General features: G+C 32.0%; 2 protein-coding genes across 2 annotated transcripts; one reads left to right on the top strand and one right to left on the bottom strand.

The window, feature by feature from the left end:
- Positions 1-1,392: 1,392 nt before the first annotated feature.
- Positions 1,393-10,066, top strand: LOC113854236. Its single transcript, XM_027485138.1, has 6 exons — positions 1,393-4,026; positions 4,274-4,381; positions 6,012-7,277; positions 7,559-7,826; positions 8,501-9,163; positions 10,005-10,066. Exons 1-6 carry the CDS (start codon positions 1,393-1,395, stop codon positions 10,064-10,066), a joined length of 5,001 nt encoding a protein of 1,666 aa, XP_027340939.1.
- Positions 10,067-12,148: 2,082 nt separating this feature from the next.
- On the bottom strand, positions 12,149-20,751 carry LOC113856297. Its single transcript, XM_027488068.1, has 8 exons — positions 20,608-20,751; positions 20,256-20,368; positions 19,460-19,538; positions 19,225-19,253; positions 18,678-18,771; positions 18,327-18,416; positions 17,987-18,176; positions 12,149-12,684 (listed from the first exon to the last, which is right to left on the bottom strand). The coding sequence occupies exons 1-8, from the start codon at positions 20,749-20,751 to the stop codon at positions 12,401-12,403; spliced, it is 1,023 nt and encodes a 340-aa protein (XP_027343869.1). The 3' UTR covers positions 12,149-12,400.
- Positions 20,752-21,015: the final 264 nt, after the last annotated feature.

Here is a 21,015-nt window from a genome sequence, read left to right as displayed (position 1 = left end):
CTGGGAGCCAATAACTTTACACCTTGTCATGTCTTTATTCTAACATCATTGTTTAATACTTTTGAAACACAGACTCTACAATTGTGATTTCGCAAGCTACAAATGTTGAAATAAGATAAGGTTAACTAAATAACATATATCTAAACTTGCAAGAATATGAAATCAGCATAATATAAAGATCTTTTTCTTGAAAAAAAATAATAATTTTCTAATCTAGTGACCAACTCCAGATGTGATGTTCTTAATAGTAACCGAATCCAATGAACATGTGACATTTCTCTAATTTCATCTCGATCTATTTAGCCTGTTAATAATATAAAACATAATAAAGACAAAATTTAGTTGTCTCAAATTTATTTCGTCTCTAATTAGTCAACTAAAATAAATGTATACTTGTGACTAAATTAGTTGAGACATTATCCATCTCATAACTTTTTAGTCTCTAATTTTGTTTTTAATTAGAATAAATAATAGTTTTCTTTAAAATGTAAATTATCTAACAATAAATTAACACTTTTAATTTATTTTCAAACAAAATTACTTCTTAAATTATATTTTGATTGTTTTTAGTTGATATTTTTAGTATGAACTGAAAATATATTAATTTATTATATAAATAAAATGACATGTATTAATTGAAATAATTTGTTTTTAAGATTATAGTTCTCACTTTTAAAACTTTTAATTTATTAAATTAAATAAAATGACTATATTGTGCCGCCAAGAGGAACACTTCACAATAGCTGTCGTTGGCGATGGTGCAGAGTAACATTTTGCTGGAAATGAGCTCACTAGTCTGCAACAAGTAATTTATCAAGGACTAATATCTGAACAAGGTAAATTATAGGGACCAATTATTTATACATAAAAAAAGGGATTATTTACTTTTAACAAAATAAGTAAATTTATTCTCATACTTTATTTAATTTAAAATAACTAATAATTTTAATTTATTAAATTTTAATGTATAAAAATGAAATATAACAAACTTTTTGTAACAAATTATTTAGTGATTTTGATTCCTAACAATTTCTTCTATGAATAGGTGTAATACAAAAAATTATTAAATATTTTTTTAAAAGTTGAAAGATATATAAATCAATAAAGTGATTTATTTATCCATGATTTAAATTTAAATATTTTATAAAAAAATAATTTAAATTGAGGTGAATAAACTTTGACTTTCTTACTTTACTCACTTTAAAGGAGTTAAATTTGATTTATTGTATCTCCATTCTTGGCATAGTCTAATAAAAGCATCGATTTATAGATTATAATAATTTAATTTTGACAGATTATATATTAATATAAGCTAATTTTAAAATGATATTTTTTTTAGTAGTGATACGTTGGCCAAGGGAAAGAAAGGTCAATTTGCACATTATTTGAAACATGAAAGTAGTAACTGTTCCACGTCAATTGGATAACTTGATTTCCTACAAAAGTATCTTGGAGAATCTTAGAAACGAAATTAAGAATCTGCAACAAAAAAGACAAAGGGTGCAAGAAAATCTTACTTGTTGGGATTCTGAGGAATTCCAGACTAAAAGTAAGTGGTTAAATAGAACTGATGAGTTTTTGAGACAAGTGAATGTATTTGTGAACTACTATGAAGGAAAAGGTTCTTGCACAAATTTCCTATGGTGGTACAAGGTTAATAAACAAGGAAGAAAGATGATGCAAGAAATGTTAAAATTACAAAAAGAAGGTAATCTTCATCTATTAGTGAAACCACCAAAAGATTATAAGGCCCCAAAATCAAGAGCAGATACTATAAATGATATTATGGAGGCCCTGAAGGACCCTCTTATCCAAATAGTTGGAGTATGGTGGTTGGGTGGTGGAGGCACAACTTTGTTGGCCAAACAAATTGGAGACCAAGCAGAAGAACAGAACTTTTTCAAAGTGGTTATCATAGATATAGCTGAGAAACCAAGCGTTGAACAAGTTCAAGAAGATATTGAAGCTATATTGGGTCTCCAGTTTCATGGGGAAATTTATGTGAAAAGAAGAAATAGATTGCGTTTAAGAATAAAGAAAACGAAAAGGATTCTTATCATAATTAATGATACGTGGGGAGAATTGAATCCTCAAGAACTTGATTTGGACGAAATTGGAGTTCCTTTGGGTGATGAACATAAGGGGTGTAAATTATTGCTAATATCAAAAAGTTTGGATTTCATCCAAAATTTAATGGGTGCTCCTAAGGCTAAGATAGTTCAACTAGAAGTGTTACTAGAAGAAGAGGCTCAGATCTTATTCGAAAAGATGGTTGGAGGCATTGCTCAAAATTCTGAGGCAAGTTCCATAATAACTGAAATAGTGAAAAGTTGTGAAGGTTTGGCTCCTGCAGTTTTTGCTATAGCTAAGGTGTTAGAAAACAAAGACCTACATGCTTTGCAAAATGCCTTGATGCAGCTAAAGGAACATGTTGCACCAATAAGACTATGTTACAATAGTTTAGAGAGTGAAGAACACAAATTCTTGCTCTTGATTCTTACCCTTAGGGGAAGGAGAGCCGTGAACAAGCATAGTATATATGTAGACATGTGGGAAGGTTTATTAAAAAATCTTGACACATTAGAGGCTGCAAGAAGTAGGTGTGATTCATTAATTAGTGATCTTAAGGCCTATGGTCTTCTGATTGAAGATGAAAATGAAAATGTCAAAATAAATGACTTGATATGGCACACTGCTTATTCAATAGCTCAAAATGATCTAAAAGCTTTAGTGATTTCTAAAGAATGGCCAACTGAAGAATGGTTGAGAAGTTTACGCTTTTGCAACATAACAATTGTGAAAGGTGCACAGGTTCCTGAAATGCTGCAATGTCCAGAAATGCAAGAGATTATACTAAGCACTGACAATCCCTCAATGCAGGTTCCAAATTTATTTTTTGATGAGACTAAACTTCTGAAAGTATTAGAACTTATTGGCTTTGATTGTTCAAAACTACCTTCTAGTTTTGGTTCGATAAAGAACCTTCAGGCATTATCCATGTACAATTGCAAATTAGGAGACATAACTATAGTTAGTGAGCTCACAAACCTACAAATTCTTGGCCTCTTTGGAAGTAGAATCCAACAATTGCCTAGAGAAATTGGACGACTTCAGAAGTTGTTAATCTTGGATTTAAGAGACACATATCTCCAAGTGATTCCATCCAATGTTATATCAAACTTAACTAGTTTAGAAGAATTATATTTGAGAAACTCCTTTTGCAATTGGGAGGTTGAAATATCCAACAGTGAAAACAAAAATGCAAGCTTGAAAGAGCTAACAAACTTGCATCACTTGACATGTATAGAAGAGTTGTATGTTCCTGATCCTCAAGCATGGCCAATGGACTTGTACTTTGAAAAAATTAAATCATACACAATTTTCATTGGGAATAGTTGGGTTGAGACCCATAATGGTGATCATGGGTTAAAAGTATTGAAACTCAAGCTCAACAGACAGTTACAATTAAAGGATGGGATTAAAAGGATGATGAAAAATGTTGATGTCTTACACTTAGATGAACTGTATGGTGTCCAAAATGTTCTGAGTGATTTAGACGGTGATGGGTTTCTCCATCTACAATCTCTTTTTATACAAAACAATGCTGAAATCAAATGCATAGCCATGAGTTCTAGTGATGATCATCACATTGATGCTTTCCCCAACATAGAGTCATTGTCTCTAAAAAGAGTAAGCAATTTAAAGTACATATGCCACGGTTCTCTAAGTGAAAAATCTTTCTTCAAAATAAAAGTCATCAGAGTACAGCAATGCCATGAAATGACATGCCTCTTCTCAGACTCAATGATCAAAAGTCTTCCACATCTTGTTGATTTAGAAGTTTCAAAGTGCAAACTCATTGAAGCAATTGTGGTTGGAGGAGAGAAGAGAACACCTACAGTGTTTCCTCAATTACGCTCTCTATCATTACAAGGACTCCCTGCATTATTTTGTTTCTATACGTCTTCTTACGATGAACCCCCACTTTTTGATTATTACCATGACTTCCCACTTTTTGATGATAAGGTATGTATATACTTCAACTCCAATGTTAAAGCATTAAAGCATTACAAATTACTAATTTCGCCTCTAGATTTTTCCTTTCATTACAATTCCAAATGTATATACATAAAATTAACAAAACCAAATAACACAAGTCAAAACAAAGAGATGTTTGAAATTGTGTCAATCAAGTGACAAATAATTCCAAATAATTTCATTTGCTAATTATGTTCATTAATATGGTAATATATTATTAAGTGTGTATGTACAGATTTCTTGTCCTAATTTGGAGAGAATGGTAATTTCCAAGGTTATCAAATTAAATTGCATATGGGATTTTCGGTACAATGTTGCAAATTCATTTTGGAAGCTGAAGAACGTATGCATCGAAGATTGTTATAATCTGAAGACTGTTTTTACTCCTTCCTTACTATTAAATCTTCAATATTTGAAGATTTTAGTCGTCAAAAATTGCAGTTCAATGGAGTACATTTTCCTTTTGGATGATAAGGACAGTCAATTTGGAAAATTAAGGCGTATCCAATTGATTTGTTTAACTCTACTTCTGCTACCAAAATTGCTATGTGTATGCTATCTGTTGGGAGATAAAGAAGGTAAATTATTATATTGGAATGATATTTTTCAAAACATGAGAAGTGATTTTGTTTAAAAAATTATTTTTAAAATTTTACTTTTAGTTACAAAAATGTTCTTATTTTTTGTTTATAAAAATATATCGATCTAGGAAGCTATAAGAATAATTAAAAAAATGTTTTTATTTTTATCACTACAAATATTTAAAAATAAAAGATGAAATAATAATAAAATGATAATTTTATAATAAAAATACAGAGCACTTTCTTAAACCAAAAGTCTATAAAAGTATTATAATATGTACTCCATTGAAGGAGGAAAGATGGACTGGACTGAAACATAATAAAATTTGTATTATCATTTGAATAGAAAGAAAATGGAAAGGAGTTTCTATTGGGTGCATTACAAAGTTTAGTAACAACAAACAATATTTTCTTTGTGGGTAGTGATCGAGGTAGTGAAGGAAATAGATTTTTATTTGTTTATTTATTTGCGTTTTATTTTCTTCCTTTTTTATGTTCATTGAAAAATAATATGTTTACTTATCTTGTTTTATTTATTTATTTACTTATTCTTTTATGCTGAATAATTGAGAAAAATTTGACGACATTTAGATGGTCTACCTGTAGTTAAATTTCCTGAAATGGCCAAAATGCATCTTGAAGAGTTGCCATCAATATTGGGGTTTATCAATCAAGGCTATGTTCATTGGTCATCTTTGGAGAATGTAGTTGTGAACCACTGCCCCAGATTGTATAATTATGGTTTGGGAAGGATAGAAAGGTCACAATTGAAGTCAATGATCATAGACAATCAAGACCAAATTCACAATGATGCCCTAATTAGTCAAGTTTTTTACTTACGGGTTAGATCTCTCTATCAAAAATCCAATGAGTTTCATCTTTTTTATTAAAAAGAATCTACATTGCATATTTATATTTTATTATATTTATTTATATATTTTTTATACTTTTAATTTTCATCCAAACTTTAAAAATATAGAAATAATATGACATCTCTTCTGAACATTCATAAAATATTTTTGAAACCTAATTTATCCAATAGATGATCTAATACTAATATTTAAAATAGAATAGCCATACTTTATTAATCAATGCTACATTTCATTGATAGATCAGAGTTGTTTCAAATAATTAACAAGTGAATTGAATGGAATCATAACTCAAAAGAGAGTCTTTAATTGATTAGGAAAAAAAGAAAGTCTCTAATTTATTTTTAAAAAAAGAGATATTTACGGTGAGCAAGGTAAAATTGTAAAATTTGATCACATCAAACCAATAAAAAATATATTATTATTTTTAATTTTCCCCGAAAAAAGAGATGATCTTGTTACGACTTCACTCTAGTAATACAATTTTAACATGTGATTTACTAAAGCAAGAAAAATCTGACAGGATGGTCCAGATGACATAACTATTGATGGGGATGAGGAATTAAGCAAAGCAAAGGAATTATGTGATCATAAACCTTTGTTTCTGTCTTCCCTTACAATGTTTAACGCAAAAAATTGCAGCAATGGAAACCGTTTGTTTCAATTTTTATGCTACTTGGAAGAGAAGTCAGAACTGCTTGAACATATCACCATTGAACACTGCATAACACAACCATTTCTATTTGGCAATGAGTCTTCTAAACTCATTTCCTTGAAGGAATTGGTATTAATGGAATTACCTGACATGATGTACATATGGAAAACACATGTCCGTTACATTAAGCTCAATAATTTGAGAAACTTATACATCAAGAGTTGCCTTTCTCTGATGCTAGTCTTTCCTTATCAAGTTAACAACCTCAGCCAACTGAATGAATTGAAGATTCAAGAATGTGGGAATTTAACAAAAGTTATTCAACATGAATATCATCCCTTTAAATTTCTAGCATTGAGCAAGGTGGAGCTTATGTACCTCCCAGAATTAATCATGTTCCATACCAACACTTATTATAGAGAATTCCCAGTTTTAGAAACATTGGTGATAGAAAAATGTCCTAAGTTGCAAATATTCACTCATGGGCTTGCAACTGCATATCATTTGCCAACAGATAACCGTAATTCTTTCTTTAAGTTAAATGAACTCAGGTTGGATACTTGTCACACGTTGGTTTATGTCATTTCCTCTAATAGGACTTTACAAGAGTTTCCAAAATTGATGAAACTCACTGTAAGTCATTGTACCTCATTGAAAATGATTTTTAACATTGAAGAGGAAATATCATGTTCTATAGAGCTTTTGCAGCAGCTAACTGAATTGATTTTAATTGACCTACCCAATTTGACTCACATCATCAACAAAGAAATTATCAGGTGCTATAAATATCTCCAAATCCTAGAAGTGAAGCAATGCAAGTCTCTTAAATCACTACAAGCCTCTCAAATGCTAACAAATATGCAAGTTTCGGATTGTGAGTCCTTGGAGAAAATTATCATGATGGATGAAGGACAAGAGATGGGAGAGAATAAGAGCTCCTTTCCACTGTTGAAGTATGTTTCTCTTGAAAATCTAACAAAGCTCACAACTGTATTTCCTTCTACATCTCAATTTCCATCCTTGGAAACATTGATAATCACAAATTGTCCTGCTCTCATCACTTTTCGTGATGACTCCAATGACCAGAAGGATCACCCAGAACTTGCTACTTCAGACTATTTCTTCCCAAATTCTGTAAGATTATCAAAACTTAAGATATAATATTCATTTTCATTATATATATATATATATATAAACAATAAATCTTCTGCACTTTTGATATAATCTTATGGTCAATCTCACTTTTGTATCAAAGTCAAAGCCATCATGTTTATGATGGAAAGGAAATGAATGATATAATTGTACTAAACAACACCATCAATTATATGTCTATTACAGTTCATTTCATATTTCCTATGTAGTTTTGTTTTCATCTCCACTCCTAGACATTGATAATTACCATTTGTACCTTGCAGCTCTCATTGGAAAAGTTGAAAGTACTTTGTATAAACCAGGATATTGAGAAACTCTGGCACTACAATTGTCCCCCACAATCATTTTGTGAACTGGAAAATCTGACTTTGAGAAACAACAAATTGTTGAATGTCATCACATCCAACATGATCAAAAGATATGACAATCTAAAATCTATGACTCTGGACAAATGTGAGTTAATGACAGAGGTATTTAACATTGAAGATGACAAGCAAAATCAGAATATCCAAGAGATGTTTCCTCAACTAAGTACATTAGCATTGAGCAACCTAAAGAGATTGACATGTCTCTGGAGCAAAGAACCTCAAGTTCTATTTTTTTCAAATTTGATATCACTTCACATTATTCACTGTGGTAGCCTCAAAAGTTCATTCTCACCTTCTTCTGCCAAAAATCTTGGAAAACTCAAATTACTCAAATTGTGTGATTGTGAAAAAATAGAAGAGGTCATATCAATTGATAAAAATGAAAGTGTATCTATTATTTTCCCTGAAGTAGAGTGCCTTGTACTAAAAAATCTTCCAATGTTAGTCAGTTTTTGTCAGCAAAGTGAGACTTTTGAGTGGCCTAAATTACAAACAGTGAGGGTGAACAATATTTCAAGTATGAAGACTTTTTCAGGAGGTCATGTCAACACACCATTGTTAAGATCAGTTTATATAACATTTGTTAAGAAATACTGGCTAGGAAATTTGAACAAGACCATATCGTATATCCATCAAAATTTAGGTATGTAAATTTTAATATTATATGCAAAACTTAGAATAATATAAAAGTTAGTGATACATGTTTATACAAAATAACATCTTCTTTCCGAAATATGCCTATTGTAAGTTTTTAATTTAAATTATTAGACGACAATAATTTTGTTTTGGCATTATATTAACATGTTTCTAACTTTTTTGAAAAATGCTAAACTTTAGGACTGGAAATTCTAACTTTGAGCGACAACAATTTATTGTTGAGAGGCATTTCTTCCAATATGATCACAAGATACAACAATCTAATAAATTTGACTGTGGACAAATGTGAGTTACTAACTGAGGTATTTTACCTTAATGATGACAAACAAGATGAGAATATTAAAGAAATGCTTCCTCAGCTAAAGGCATTAACATTGAGCAACCTAAAGAGTTTGACATATGTCTGGAACAAGGAACCTCAAGTTCCTTTTTTCCCAAATTTGGTGTCACTCAACATTGTCCACTGTGGTAGCCTCAAGAGTTTATTCTCATGTTCTGCTACTAAAAATCTTAGTAAGCTAAAATTACTCAAGTTGTGTAACTGCCAGAAAATAGAAAAAATATTATCAGATGATAAAGAAGACAACGTATCCATCACTTTTCCTGAAGTAGAGTGTCTTATACTCAAAGACCTTCCAAAGTTAATTAGTTTCTGCCAGCAAAGTGGAACTATTGATTGGCCTAAATTACAAAAAGTAAGTGTGAGCAACATTCCAAGTATGAAGACTTTTTCAGATGGTCAAGTCAACACACCATTGTTAAGATCAGTTCATATAACATTTGTTAAGAAATATTGGCTTGGGAATTTGAACAATACCATAGCATATATCCATCACAATGCAGGTATGTAAATTCTAATTATACACTTTAAAATTAAAATATTATAGATTTAAATATATGTTTAAGCTTGTATATTTACAAAATTTTGATTTTAGTCAATCAGTACTTTTTAATAGTTTTAACCTCTCTTTTTTTCAATTAAATCTTGTTGACTCCTTCTGATATCATGACAAATTGTCATGTATTAACCTTTTGTTGTACTATGTTAATAAAAATGAACAAAATTACTAAATTTAAAAAGATTACGTGTTAAAACTAAAAACAAAGAACTAAATAAAAATCTTATATATGTAAGTATTGAAAATATGTTTAAGTCACAATTATAATATAACGTTGATACATAAACATACACAATAACATATGGTAAAACATATTTTCTTAAAATACTATACTATAGATGACAAAAGTTTTATTTTGATATTATTAATATGATTTCAAATGTTTTAAAAACAATGCCAATCTTTAGGATTTTGTGCTTTTTTTTTTAGTGGATTTTTTTAGAATCACTTTTAAACCTTGTAGAAAAGCAACTGCAGAATTATGATAAGACTTTTCTTTTCTTGAATTTTTTGAAGGATACCAAATTCAAATGAAATTGATGGAATACTAAAGTGTTGAGTAAAGTGTTTTTGTTTCTTGTATAAGTAAGGTAAAATTCACAATAAATAAGTGAATATATTAATTGTTTGATTGAATCTTAAATTCAATAGACAATCGATTTATGAATTTTTCCTTTCTTTAACAAAAAAAATGGCTTCTATGGAAATCTTATGTCAAATCTCACTTATATATTTCAAAATTTTATCTGCATGAGTTAATTCAAAATTAATGAAAATGCATAAAGCCAAGGAGAATGGAATTGAAGCAACTTATTTGGCACCAAAAGACAAAGAGGATGAGCACTGAGCAATAATAAGGCTTTTGTTTAGACTGTTTATCATGTGTAGGTAATCTCATACAGTGTAAGGATCATTTCCTTTTTAAAACAACAATTGTCACATATTTAATATTTCATACAAAATGATAAGGACATAAAATATTCAAATTATAGTATTTAAACTAAGTGAATGGAAAAAATAAATGTGTCAGGTTGTTGAAATAGAAAAATATTTTTTGAATTAAAAACAATGTTAAAGCATAATGAGAGTGAGTGTTAGAATTAGTTGACACTAATTATTAAATTCAGACACTTACAAATTTTTAAATAATCATTTATAAAATACAATATTGACCAATTCATGATTATGCATATCAAATTTCACATAATTAAAATATTTGTAACTATGCTATTCAAAAGTTGATATTTACTTATATTTTAGAAATATATTAAATATTAAAATAAAATAATATAATGAAATATTTATTATTTTTGTTTTGATATAAAATTCTACAAAGTTGATCTTTTTGATAAGAAATTTCAAACTAGTAGTTTGATTGATTAATCTTATATTTTATGAAAAGTTATTAACTAGTATAAATGTTTAAATTATAATATTATGTTAGTTATGATAAGAACTATAGAATTTTTGTTCAAAAGTTCATGATTGTTCTTAATATATATTATGTAGCTTTAAATGTAAGAAAAAAATGTATTTGATTTGGTAAATTTGGTTTATCGCTTATTAAATCTTTTTTTTTTTTCAATATTAGGAATGGAACATGGAGAGATGAAAGATAAGAACACAACAGAATGGAAAAGACCCCAAAAAATGCTGCAAAGTCATATGAACTAGTCAAAAACATGTGTAATGCAAGAGTTTCAGGTGTAATTTATACTGATGTAAATTTTTTAAAATACAGAATAATGAAGCACATGAGTTTGTAATTCATACTAATGAGGTGTAATTCATACTTATGTAAATATTTTTAAAATACAGAATAATAAAGTATGAGTTTGTAATTCATACTTATGTAACTATTAAAAGTATTTTTTAATAGTTATTTTAAACAAAAGTATCAATTAGTTTTTTTTTTTTTCTCTAACAATGCCATGTGACTTTTCATGTTTTGAGTTTTTCATCAACTTGTGTTGGTCTGCAAATATACAAAATGCTATTAAAATATATAAAGCTAAATGCAATTAAAAAAAGCAAATTTATGCTTACATATATTTTAGATATGACGGGTATGAAATCATCTTTCTTCATAAGGAATATAAATTAATTGACAATTTTATTATTAATTGCAGCTTTGTTAGACATAACTTAGGCCGGTCCAATCGTAAGGTCGCTTTGAGCCTACTCTGAAATAATAAAAAACAATGTGAACTTATCATACCTACCCTAGAACAAAAATTTCAAAAACTTGAAAGTTTTGAATTAAGTAAAAAGATAAATAAACTAAAGAATTGAACTTTGACTTATTAAATAATTTGATTACCAGTGATAGTAATATATTTAAATTTAATTTAATTTTTAACTAAATTAAATAGTGTTATTTAATTCTTGTAACTAATCACCTACTGAAATAAAGTTTGATTGTTGTTGATAAAAAGCGAGGAAGACATGAGGAAAATAAATTCTTACTTATCAAACCAATTTTTTAATTTTGCTATTTGTTTCCTTGCCTTTAAATAAAATTTTATATTAGTTCTTTTACGTTGTCGTCTTTACATTCTAAAACTCCCTTCAATTCATCAGTGGGTACTAATAATTATAAATTCTTTGAATAGATACTCGAATTGCAGTTATTAAGAGTTCCAATTTCATTATATTAATTCCAGAAACCTGTAACAACTTAGTCTATTTACTGAAATTTAGTGAACGGAAGATTGAGTCCAAACCCAACTTTTCCTTAATCAAATGTCAATTCACTTTAAGAGAGTACAAGCCAACGTGCATGTTTTAAAATCATACTGAGTAGTGTTCTGAAGACACTTGTAAAGGAATCAAAGCAATAGAAATACATATATACATGCATAATATAAACATATCATTTGATACGATAAAAATTTAAATAAAAATTACTTTCATTGAATCCTTTCCCGGTATAAAGTCTAAATAAGAGTGCTGAAGACACGTATTACCACTACTAAATCAGGATTTAAGGATAAAGTCACCACCTAAAGTTTAACCACAGTATCTATTCATGTTCAAAACTATCCTTTGCATTTACATCCGTAAATAAACTAGTAACTGAATCCCCTACGTTAGCCTTTCTTTGATCATTTTCATTTCCCATGAAGTTGAATGTCTTAACATTAGTAGTTAACACATAATTACTTTGCCCACTTTGTCTAGCTTATGTAGGATTCTTGATCGAGACAAATGCCACCTTCTTTGAACAAGAATGAAGTTTACCATTGGTAGAAGACCCGGATAATGTTTGCAAGCCAACCTCTGTTGAAAATTCGTTGATGTGGGCTTCTGTTGCGCCAAGATTTTTTCCTTCCTCATTACATTTGGTCTCCTTATCATCAATTTGTGATGTGCCAGTCAACAAATCAGTATTCATATCATCACCATTACAAGGATCTTCTCTGGCAGCAGCAACTGTTTCTGTTCTCTCTGGGACAAGCTGATCGTCTGCATAGTAAATTACTGAGCCTTGGTTAAAATTAATGACATCAATAAATTACAAGTTAACTTCGATGTACAATTGGTGATGAATGTACCAATAAAGGTGAGAGACAAGTAATTTTCTTGCTTTTTGTGAAGCAAGAAGGCCTAAGCCTGAAAAGCAATTTATTTGAGTCGTTTGTATTCAATTTCATGCATTCAAATCATTTCAAAAACTGTCAATCGTCGCCAATTTTTAAGTTTAAGTAAAAGAACTCTAGAAGGTAGAAACCATAGTGTAACAAACAAGCAGAGAAGACAAGATCAATCCAAATCTTCATTTAAACTAACTAGTTTTATGTTGCATTTACTAGAATTCACATGTTTGAGATCCATGATTACAGTATAACTATAACAACAGAACATTCTCTCCCAATCAACAGGACAAGAGTGTTAGTGGTTTACGTGTCAGTAATGTTAGTGGTCGTGTCAATAAAAACTCCTATTCTATAGGGCTGAATGGGTCTTTGTCAATTATTTTATTTGTTGTTTTGTTTTTGCCTACTTTAGTGCCACCAAGTACGTGCTTCATCAGTCAGTTTGTTTTTGCAAGTTATAAGGCTTATATAAGCCAGTCTTTACTTTTGAATAAACATGCAGTTAAAACATTTTGCCTCTGTTTTATTTCGTGCACTTTGCATTCCAACAATTGGTATCAGAGCTCCGTAAGGGGCCTGATCCAGAAAGTGTGTAAGCTATTTGCGAGGAGTGAAAAGAGCCAGATCTAGTGTGGAGAGTAATCTGATACAGAGAATGTGGACAACCTGAGAAAAGAGTGAGGGAGTAAGGATGTCTACATCAGAAAAGTTTGTTCAACCAGCCATTCCAAAGTTTGACGGCCACTATGATTTCTGGTCCATGACCATGGAAAACTTTTTGGGCAGTAAGGAACTGTGGCAACTGGTAGAAGATGGCGTTCCAACACTTGGAACCACGCCCACTAAAGCACAAAAGAGGAGTGCTGCTGAGGCAAATCTAAAGGATATGAAAGTGAAGAACTATTTGTTTCAGGCTATTAATAGAGAGATTCTTGAAACAATACTGGACAAAAGCACGTCCCAGGCGATATGGCGGTCCATGCAGCAGAAATACTAAGGCTCAACACGGGTTAAACGAGCTCAACTTCAGGCACTACGACGGGAGTTCGAGCTGCTGACTATGAAAGATGGCTAGAGGATTGATAGTTATCTGGGACGCACTCTTAGTGTTGTTAACAAAATGAAAGCCAATGGTGAAACTTTGGACTCAAGCATAGTAGTCAGCAAGATACTTAGATCTCTAACCTCAAATTTCAATTATGTGGTGTGCTCCATCGAGGAGGCCAATGACTTGAGCACTCTAAGTCTTGATGAGCTTCATGGCAGCTTGCTTGTTCATGAGCAACGAATGCAGAGTGTTCCATCTGTTGAACAAGTCTTAGAAGTCACTCATGATGATCGTGTAGGACCCAGTTGAGGTCGTAGTAGAGGAAATCGTGGACGGGGACGAGGACGTGGGAGACAACCTTTCAACAAAGCACTTGTTGAATGTTTCCAATGTCACAAACTAGGCCATTTTCAGTATGAATGTCCTGAAACTGAGAAGCAGGCCCATTACGCAACATTTGAAGATATAGCGGAGGCAGAAAATGAGATCCTGTTGGTAGCATATGAAGAAATGACACAAACTGTCCAGAGGGAAGACTGGTTTCTAGATTCAGGGTGCAGTAATCACATGACTGGTAATAAGCAGTGGTTTTCAAATATACATGAAGAAGGGCTCAACAAAAGTGTCAAACTTGGAAATGATACAACACTGAACGTTGCTGCCAAAGGAAGTATTCAAGTTCAAATCAATGATATTACTCATGTTATATCTGATGTTTACTATGTTCCAGAGCTTAAGACAAATCTCTTAAGTCTAGGACAACTTCAAGAGAAAGGTCTCGCTATCTTAATCCAAAATGATACATGTCAGATATTTCATCCAGATAAAGGTTTGATCATTCAAACTAACATGAGAGGAAATAGGATGTTCTGTGTCAGCTTCAACGATTCCCCAACAGTTTCAGTGTTTCCAAGCTGAAGACATTCCAGATAAGCCTCTGCTGTGGCATAAACGATTTGGACATCTCAACTTTCAAGGATTCAGCACACTTGCAAATAAGCAAATGGTGATTGGTCTCCCCTTTCTGAAAACTCCTAAGACTATATGCACTATTTGTCTCGTAGGGAAACAACATAGGGATGCCATATCAAAACAAAGTTCATGGAGGGCATCAATGAAACTCCAGTTAATTCATACTGATATATGTGGTCCCATTTCACCTGCCTTACACAGCAACTTAAGGTACATTCTAAGCTTTATTGATGATTATTTCCGTAAAACTTGGATTTACTTTTTGAATGAAAAATCCAAAACGTTCAATGCATTCAAGAGCTTCAAAGCACGTGTTGAAAAGGAAGCAGGCAAACCCATTGTTTGTTTAAGAACTGACCGAGGTGGCGAGTTCAATTCTAAGGAGTTTTCAAACTTCTGTGATCAACATGGTATCTCTAGGCAATTGACAGCTGCCTACACCCGTCAACAGAATGGCGTTGCAAAACGTAAGAATCGCACCATCATAAACGCAGTCAGAGCAGTGCTTCATGACAAGTAGGTTCCTAAATCCTTCTGGCTTGACGCAGTGCGATGGTGTGTTCATGTCCAAAACTGAAGTCCAACCTCTGCTGTAGATCAAGGAACCCCAGAAGAAGTGTAGAGTGGAGTAAAACCGCGTGTAGATTACTTCCGTACATTTGGATGTATTGCACATGTTCATATTCCATATCAAAAGAGAAGCAAACTTGATGCAAAGAGCCAACAATGTATTCTACTGAGTGTAAATGATGAGACAAAAGCTTACAAACTCTATGATCCTATTAACAAGAAAGTTCTTGTCAACAGCGACGTAGTGTTTGAAGAAGACAAAAACTGGAATTGGGATTTGGACATAGACGAAGGTACAGCCCCTGCTCTTGATTGGGGGAACAAAGATATTGAAGAAGTTGAAAATACAGAATCTGCATCTCAACCAGTTACCGTCAGCTATGATCAACCAAAAACACTCGAGCCAACTTCAGTACCCACTGATTCTCCAGTTGAAGGGAGGGCGACCAGAACCAAGAGACAACCATTATGGATGACTGACTACGAAACCAACTTATTTGTAAACGAGGAGAGTTCACTGGTGATGATGGCTGACTCCGAAAATCCTCAATCCTTTGAGGAAGCCTGTACAAGTCAGAACTGGAGAGAAGCAATGGATAGTTGGATACTGAAATAAAAGCAATTGAAAAGAACAACACTTGGGAACTTGTAGATCTTCCAGACGGGATTACACCCATTGGCATGAAATGGATCTTCAAAACCAAATTCAATGAACGTGGCCAGATAGAGAAGTATAAAGCCAGGTTAGTGGCCAAAGGCTATGCCCAGAAATATGGAATCAATTACACAGAAGTATTTGCTCCTGTGGCCAGACTTGACATAGTAAGAGTGTTGTTAGCCATAGCAGCTCAACATGCATGGGAAGTTTTTCAACTCGATGTCAAAAGCACATTCTTACATGGTGAACTTCAAGAAGAGGTATACTGGATTTATCAAGAAAGGGAAAGAACACCACGTATATAGACTCAGAAAAGCTCTACATGGACTTAAACAGGCTCCACGAGCCTGGTACAGTAAAATAGAAGCCTACTTTGCTAGAGAAAGTTTCGCACGGTGCTCAAGTGAACACACCTTATTCACAAAAAAAGGTTCACGGTAATGTTTTACTTGTTAGTCTCTATGTTAATGACTTGATTTTGACTGGAAATAGCAAAGCTACATGTGCAGAGTTCAAAAACTCAATACAATTGGAGTTTGACATGACTGATTTGTGTAAAATGAGACATTTTCTGGGAATAGAAGTAACGCAAAATGAAGCAGGAATCTTCATCTGTCAAAAACAATATACGCGTAAGATACTGGCTCAGTTCAACATGCTTGACAGTAACTCTGTTCGAAACCCCATGGTGTCAGGAACTATATTGTGCAAAGATGATGCAAGAGCTCCAATAGATGCAACCCAATTTAAACAAACTGTTTGTAGCCTCATGTATTTGACAGTTACACGACCAGATTTGATGTTTGGGGTAAGTCTAATCAGTAGATAGATGGCTAATCCTAAGGAGTCACATTGGGCTGCAACAAAACAAATTTTTAGATATTTAAAAGGCACCATAGAGCATGGTCTTTTCTACCAAAAAGGAAACAAAATGGGTCTCACAGCCTACAGTGATAGCAACTATACAGGAGATTTAGATGATAGAAGAAGCATCTCTGGATCTGTATTTGTAATGGGAACTGCAGCTGTCTCATGGGCTTCAAAAAAGCAGCCTGTAGTAAGTTTATCTACTACAAAGGCTGAATATATTGCTGCAGCATCTTGTGCACGTCAATGCATTTGGCTCAGAAGAATTCTGGAACATCTTGAATTAGAAGAAAAAGAAGCTACCGTAATTCTATGTGACAATAACTCAACAATCCAATTATCCAAGAATCCTGTTTTTCATGGAAGAAGTAAGCACATTGCAGTAAGATTTCACTTTCTTAGAGATCAAGTGGTTCAACTAAAATACTGCAATACTAACGAACAAATGGCTGATGTGATGACTAAAGCTTTGAAGCTTGATCAATTTGAGAAATTTAGACACATGCTTGGTGTAGTTAAAATTACTGAAACTTAAGGGAGGGAATGTTAGTGGTTTACGTGTCAGTAATGTTAGTGGTCGTGTCAATAAAAACTCCTATTGTATAGGGTTGAATGGGTCTTTGTCAGTTATTTTATTTGTTGTTTTGTTTTTGCCTACTGTAGTGCCATCAAGTACGTGCTTCATCAGTCAGTTTGTTTCTGCAAGTTGTAAGGCTTATCTAAGCCAGTCTTTGCTTTTGAATAAACATGCAGTTAAAACATTTTGCCTCTGTTTTATTTTGTGCACTCTGCATTCCAACAAAGAGAAGCTATTGATTATAAGTTATATGAACAAGTGATTGAGTTTAGTACTTTCTTAGTTTCTTACATAAAATTGTTGAGTCCAGTAATATAGTTACAAAGAATGACAATTGTTTCAAGTATCAGAACTAGAACATTTGTTATAAAGCAGTTAAATATCACCATAAACTGAACAATTCAGTCCAAATTAAATATGAAAATAAATAAGATCTAGTGAACATGGAACAGCAGAAGCATGCACATCATGGTTCTTACCCCCGAGAAAAGATTCAATACTATTATAATGAACATTTGATGTTTGGACAGAGACACTTCCACCAGAGTCCTCAACTTGACTTTCATTCTCCTTTTCATACTTCCTCTCTAGTAATATAAACTTGTCCGATTTCCAAACACACTCTAATGTAACAAAATCATCACTAACAGGGTAAAAATCTCTAAAAACCTGCATCAGTAGTATACATCAAAAGAGCCAGAAAGAGAAATATGAGCACGTAGGATATTATTTTGGATTCCTATCCATGTCTATGCGACTATGCATATATATATATATATATATATATATGCAACAGAGAATTTAGCGGAGCAGACTAACCTCAATTCCTTTATGAGTTATTTTTATCGATTGCTTCGTTTTAGAGAGCGAAGAAACCATGTTGAACAGAAAAACAACATCAAGCAATATCTGTGCAAGGAGGGAAAAACAGGTTTGATTAACAAAATCAGAAGTTCTATAAGAATGATTCACAATCCCAGATTGTTATAATCAGTATTAAAATAGCAAAAATTCTATAAATTTACAGAATCTATTGTCATCTTAATAATATCACTTTTACTTTTAGCTAATTTACAAATAACCTCTACATCAGTAATCCACAACAAATAATTCCAATTAAAAATGATAAAACATAGATTAAACTATTATATATAAACATGTGAGACTTACTTGTTGAACCAGAACTCGAAGACGTGCAAGCAAAGCCATAATTGTCAGAGAAAATCCCATAAAAAATGATCGTGCAAACAATAGAGACACCTCACTAACAAATAGTCAAGGAAATAAATTTTATGTTGCAATTTTAACAGATTACTAATAAAATGTTCCAAGAAGTATCATGAAGGCGCTAGAGAAACCAGCATTATCAGTGACAAAAAATTCTAAGGGTATGTGCATTCTATTTTCTGAAAGTATAAAGAATTTGAGAAAGCAAGTAAACTCCAAAGGTTTTACAAATAGCATTGCAGTTAAAAAATTTAAAAAAAAAAGAAGTGAAAAAAATGAAAAAAGGAATGCTACAAGCATATTATGGACCATGTTATATCATGTGGTAATACTAAGTACCAACTAGTACATATTGTATGAATAAAAAAAAAAAAATTTATATGCCTAATGCCATGATCAGAGTATGACCAATTAACTAAAATAAAGCATATAGGATCAATGAGCCAACCATTAAATTACATTACACATCATATCAGTAGCAAAAGGATACGATGCAGCCTTCAGTATTGGTTCAACCATCTGCATGAAAAAAAAAGAAAAAAGAACACTGTGTGAAATCCATTAGAATCAAACAATTTGTGTGAAATCCTTAGTGTCATACTGTATACATACATGGAAAGAAGATGGCTAATGAAATATCACAGTAAAAACACACTGATCATGACTTAAAAAGTAAGGAAAACAGTTATAGCATTAGCAACAATAATATTTATCTGCAATGTCACCTCTGCTAGTAAGCGTGCAGCTCCTAGAAGATGCTCCATAAAATTATGCTTTTCATTATCACATTTTCTCCTTTTTAAGCTGTAACGAAACAGTAAGACAACAAAATAATCTTCAAGACAGGAGTTATAATATTATCATACACCAAAGGAAAAATTTCATCATAAAAACATTTCATAAGCCAGAAATAATTAAAACAACAAAATATATGACCCTAAGATGTTCAACTGTGGGAGAGAAGAAGCCATCTCTAACAAGAGTATTGTTAGAAAACAATCATCACAAAATAAGGGATATGATTAGATAACTAGATATATGTAACTATAAATTAGTGATTTATTTTTGTTCTTTTGTATTTATGATTGATTCTGTTGTACAATTCATGTGTGATAACATGACACACAACATTCATACACTTTCTCTCTATAAGCACAATCATTTTTTTATTTTTTTTTGTAATAATGTTGCCATGTCCATATTCACACATTCTTTAACCATACATGCATGCACAACATACAGCTCTAACAATGTGCATCCAAGGCATACTAGAACTAGTGCCCCCCCCTCCCCTCCCCCTCCTCCCCCTCCCTCCATTCGGTCAGTAAGGAATACTAATACTAATTTTGACAGTTGTTAGAGAGGAACTGCGATGATATAGACTCAACACATTTGAACAATTCAATCATATCACCATACCAGTTATCATAATTTTATAAGAACCGCTTGAATTAATTCTTCCTTGTACATGATTCGGGAAAAGTCCAAAATAGCAAAAAATTGTGTGGAATAAGAACCTACCTCTCTAAAAGATGAACCTTCTGTTTTGGTCTATCTCCTTTGATAACAAGGAAACATGATGTTACAAGCTCCTCCAAGTTTGCCAATTGCAAAAGCCTTAAATCCCTCCTCACCTACGAATTACAATACAGCAGAAAACCCAAAAGGACATATAAATAAACCTTCCATACATGAAAGCTCAAATGTACATATACATGTTCCATTCAACTTTCCAAGCAAATCAAATTACTTTTAAAAATTTGTATATTTCAAAGAAAAAAATAGTATCACAAAATTTTCAAACACTAACCAATTTCATATAATTGAACACTGACAATAGCGGAACTATAATGCATAATTTGTAGTAGAGTACCTTCAACAGACGCTGAAAATAGGAACAGCGCCGGTGCTGATTCTTATTCTTGTATACCATTCTTTGTAGGATGCCACACTCAGATTGGAGCTGGGCAAGCATAGATGTTATCCTTGCCTCAATTGTTTCCAATTCAGTACCCATTGAGTTCCTGCAATTTAATCCAACAAATACTATCTAAAAACAACATAACGAAAAAAAATGGCTCATGCATTAGTGATACAAATAGCCAAGTTAACCAAAAAAATAAAATAAAAGTTTAATTCTTACAGAAAGAAATTAAGATTGAACATGAATGCAAATCAGTGTTAATAATTAGGGCACAAGCCAACCAAATAAAAAATAGTCATAACCGATTTGGGTTTCAACTGGTTTTAAATCCAACTTTTTGGGTCCAAAACTAGTTTT

Source organism: Abrus precatorius, unplaced genomic scaffold (genome assembly GCF_003935025.1).
Source record: "Abrus precatorius isolate BTA unplaced genomic scaffold, Abrus_2018 Scaffold11, whole genome shotgun sequence".
NCBI lineage: Eukaryota > Viridiplantae > Streptophyta > Magnoliopsida > Fabales > Fabaceae > Abrus > Abrus precatorius.
This window is presented reverse-complemented; position numbering and strand designations above follow the sequence as displayed.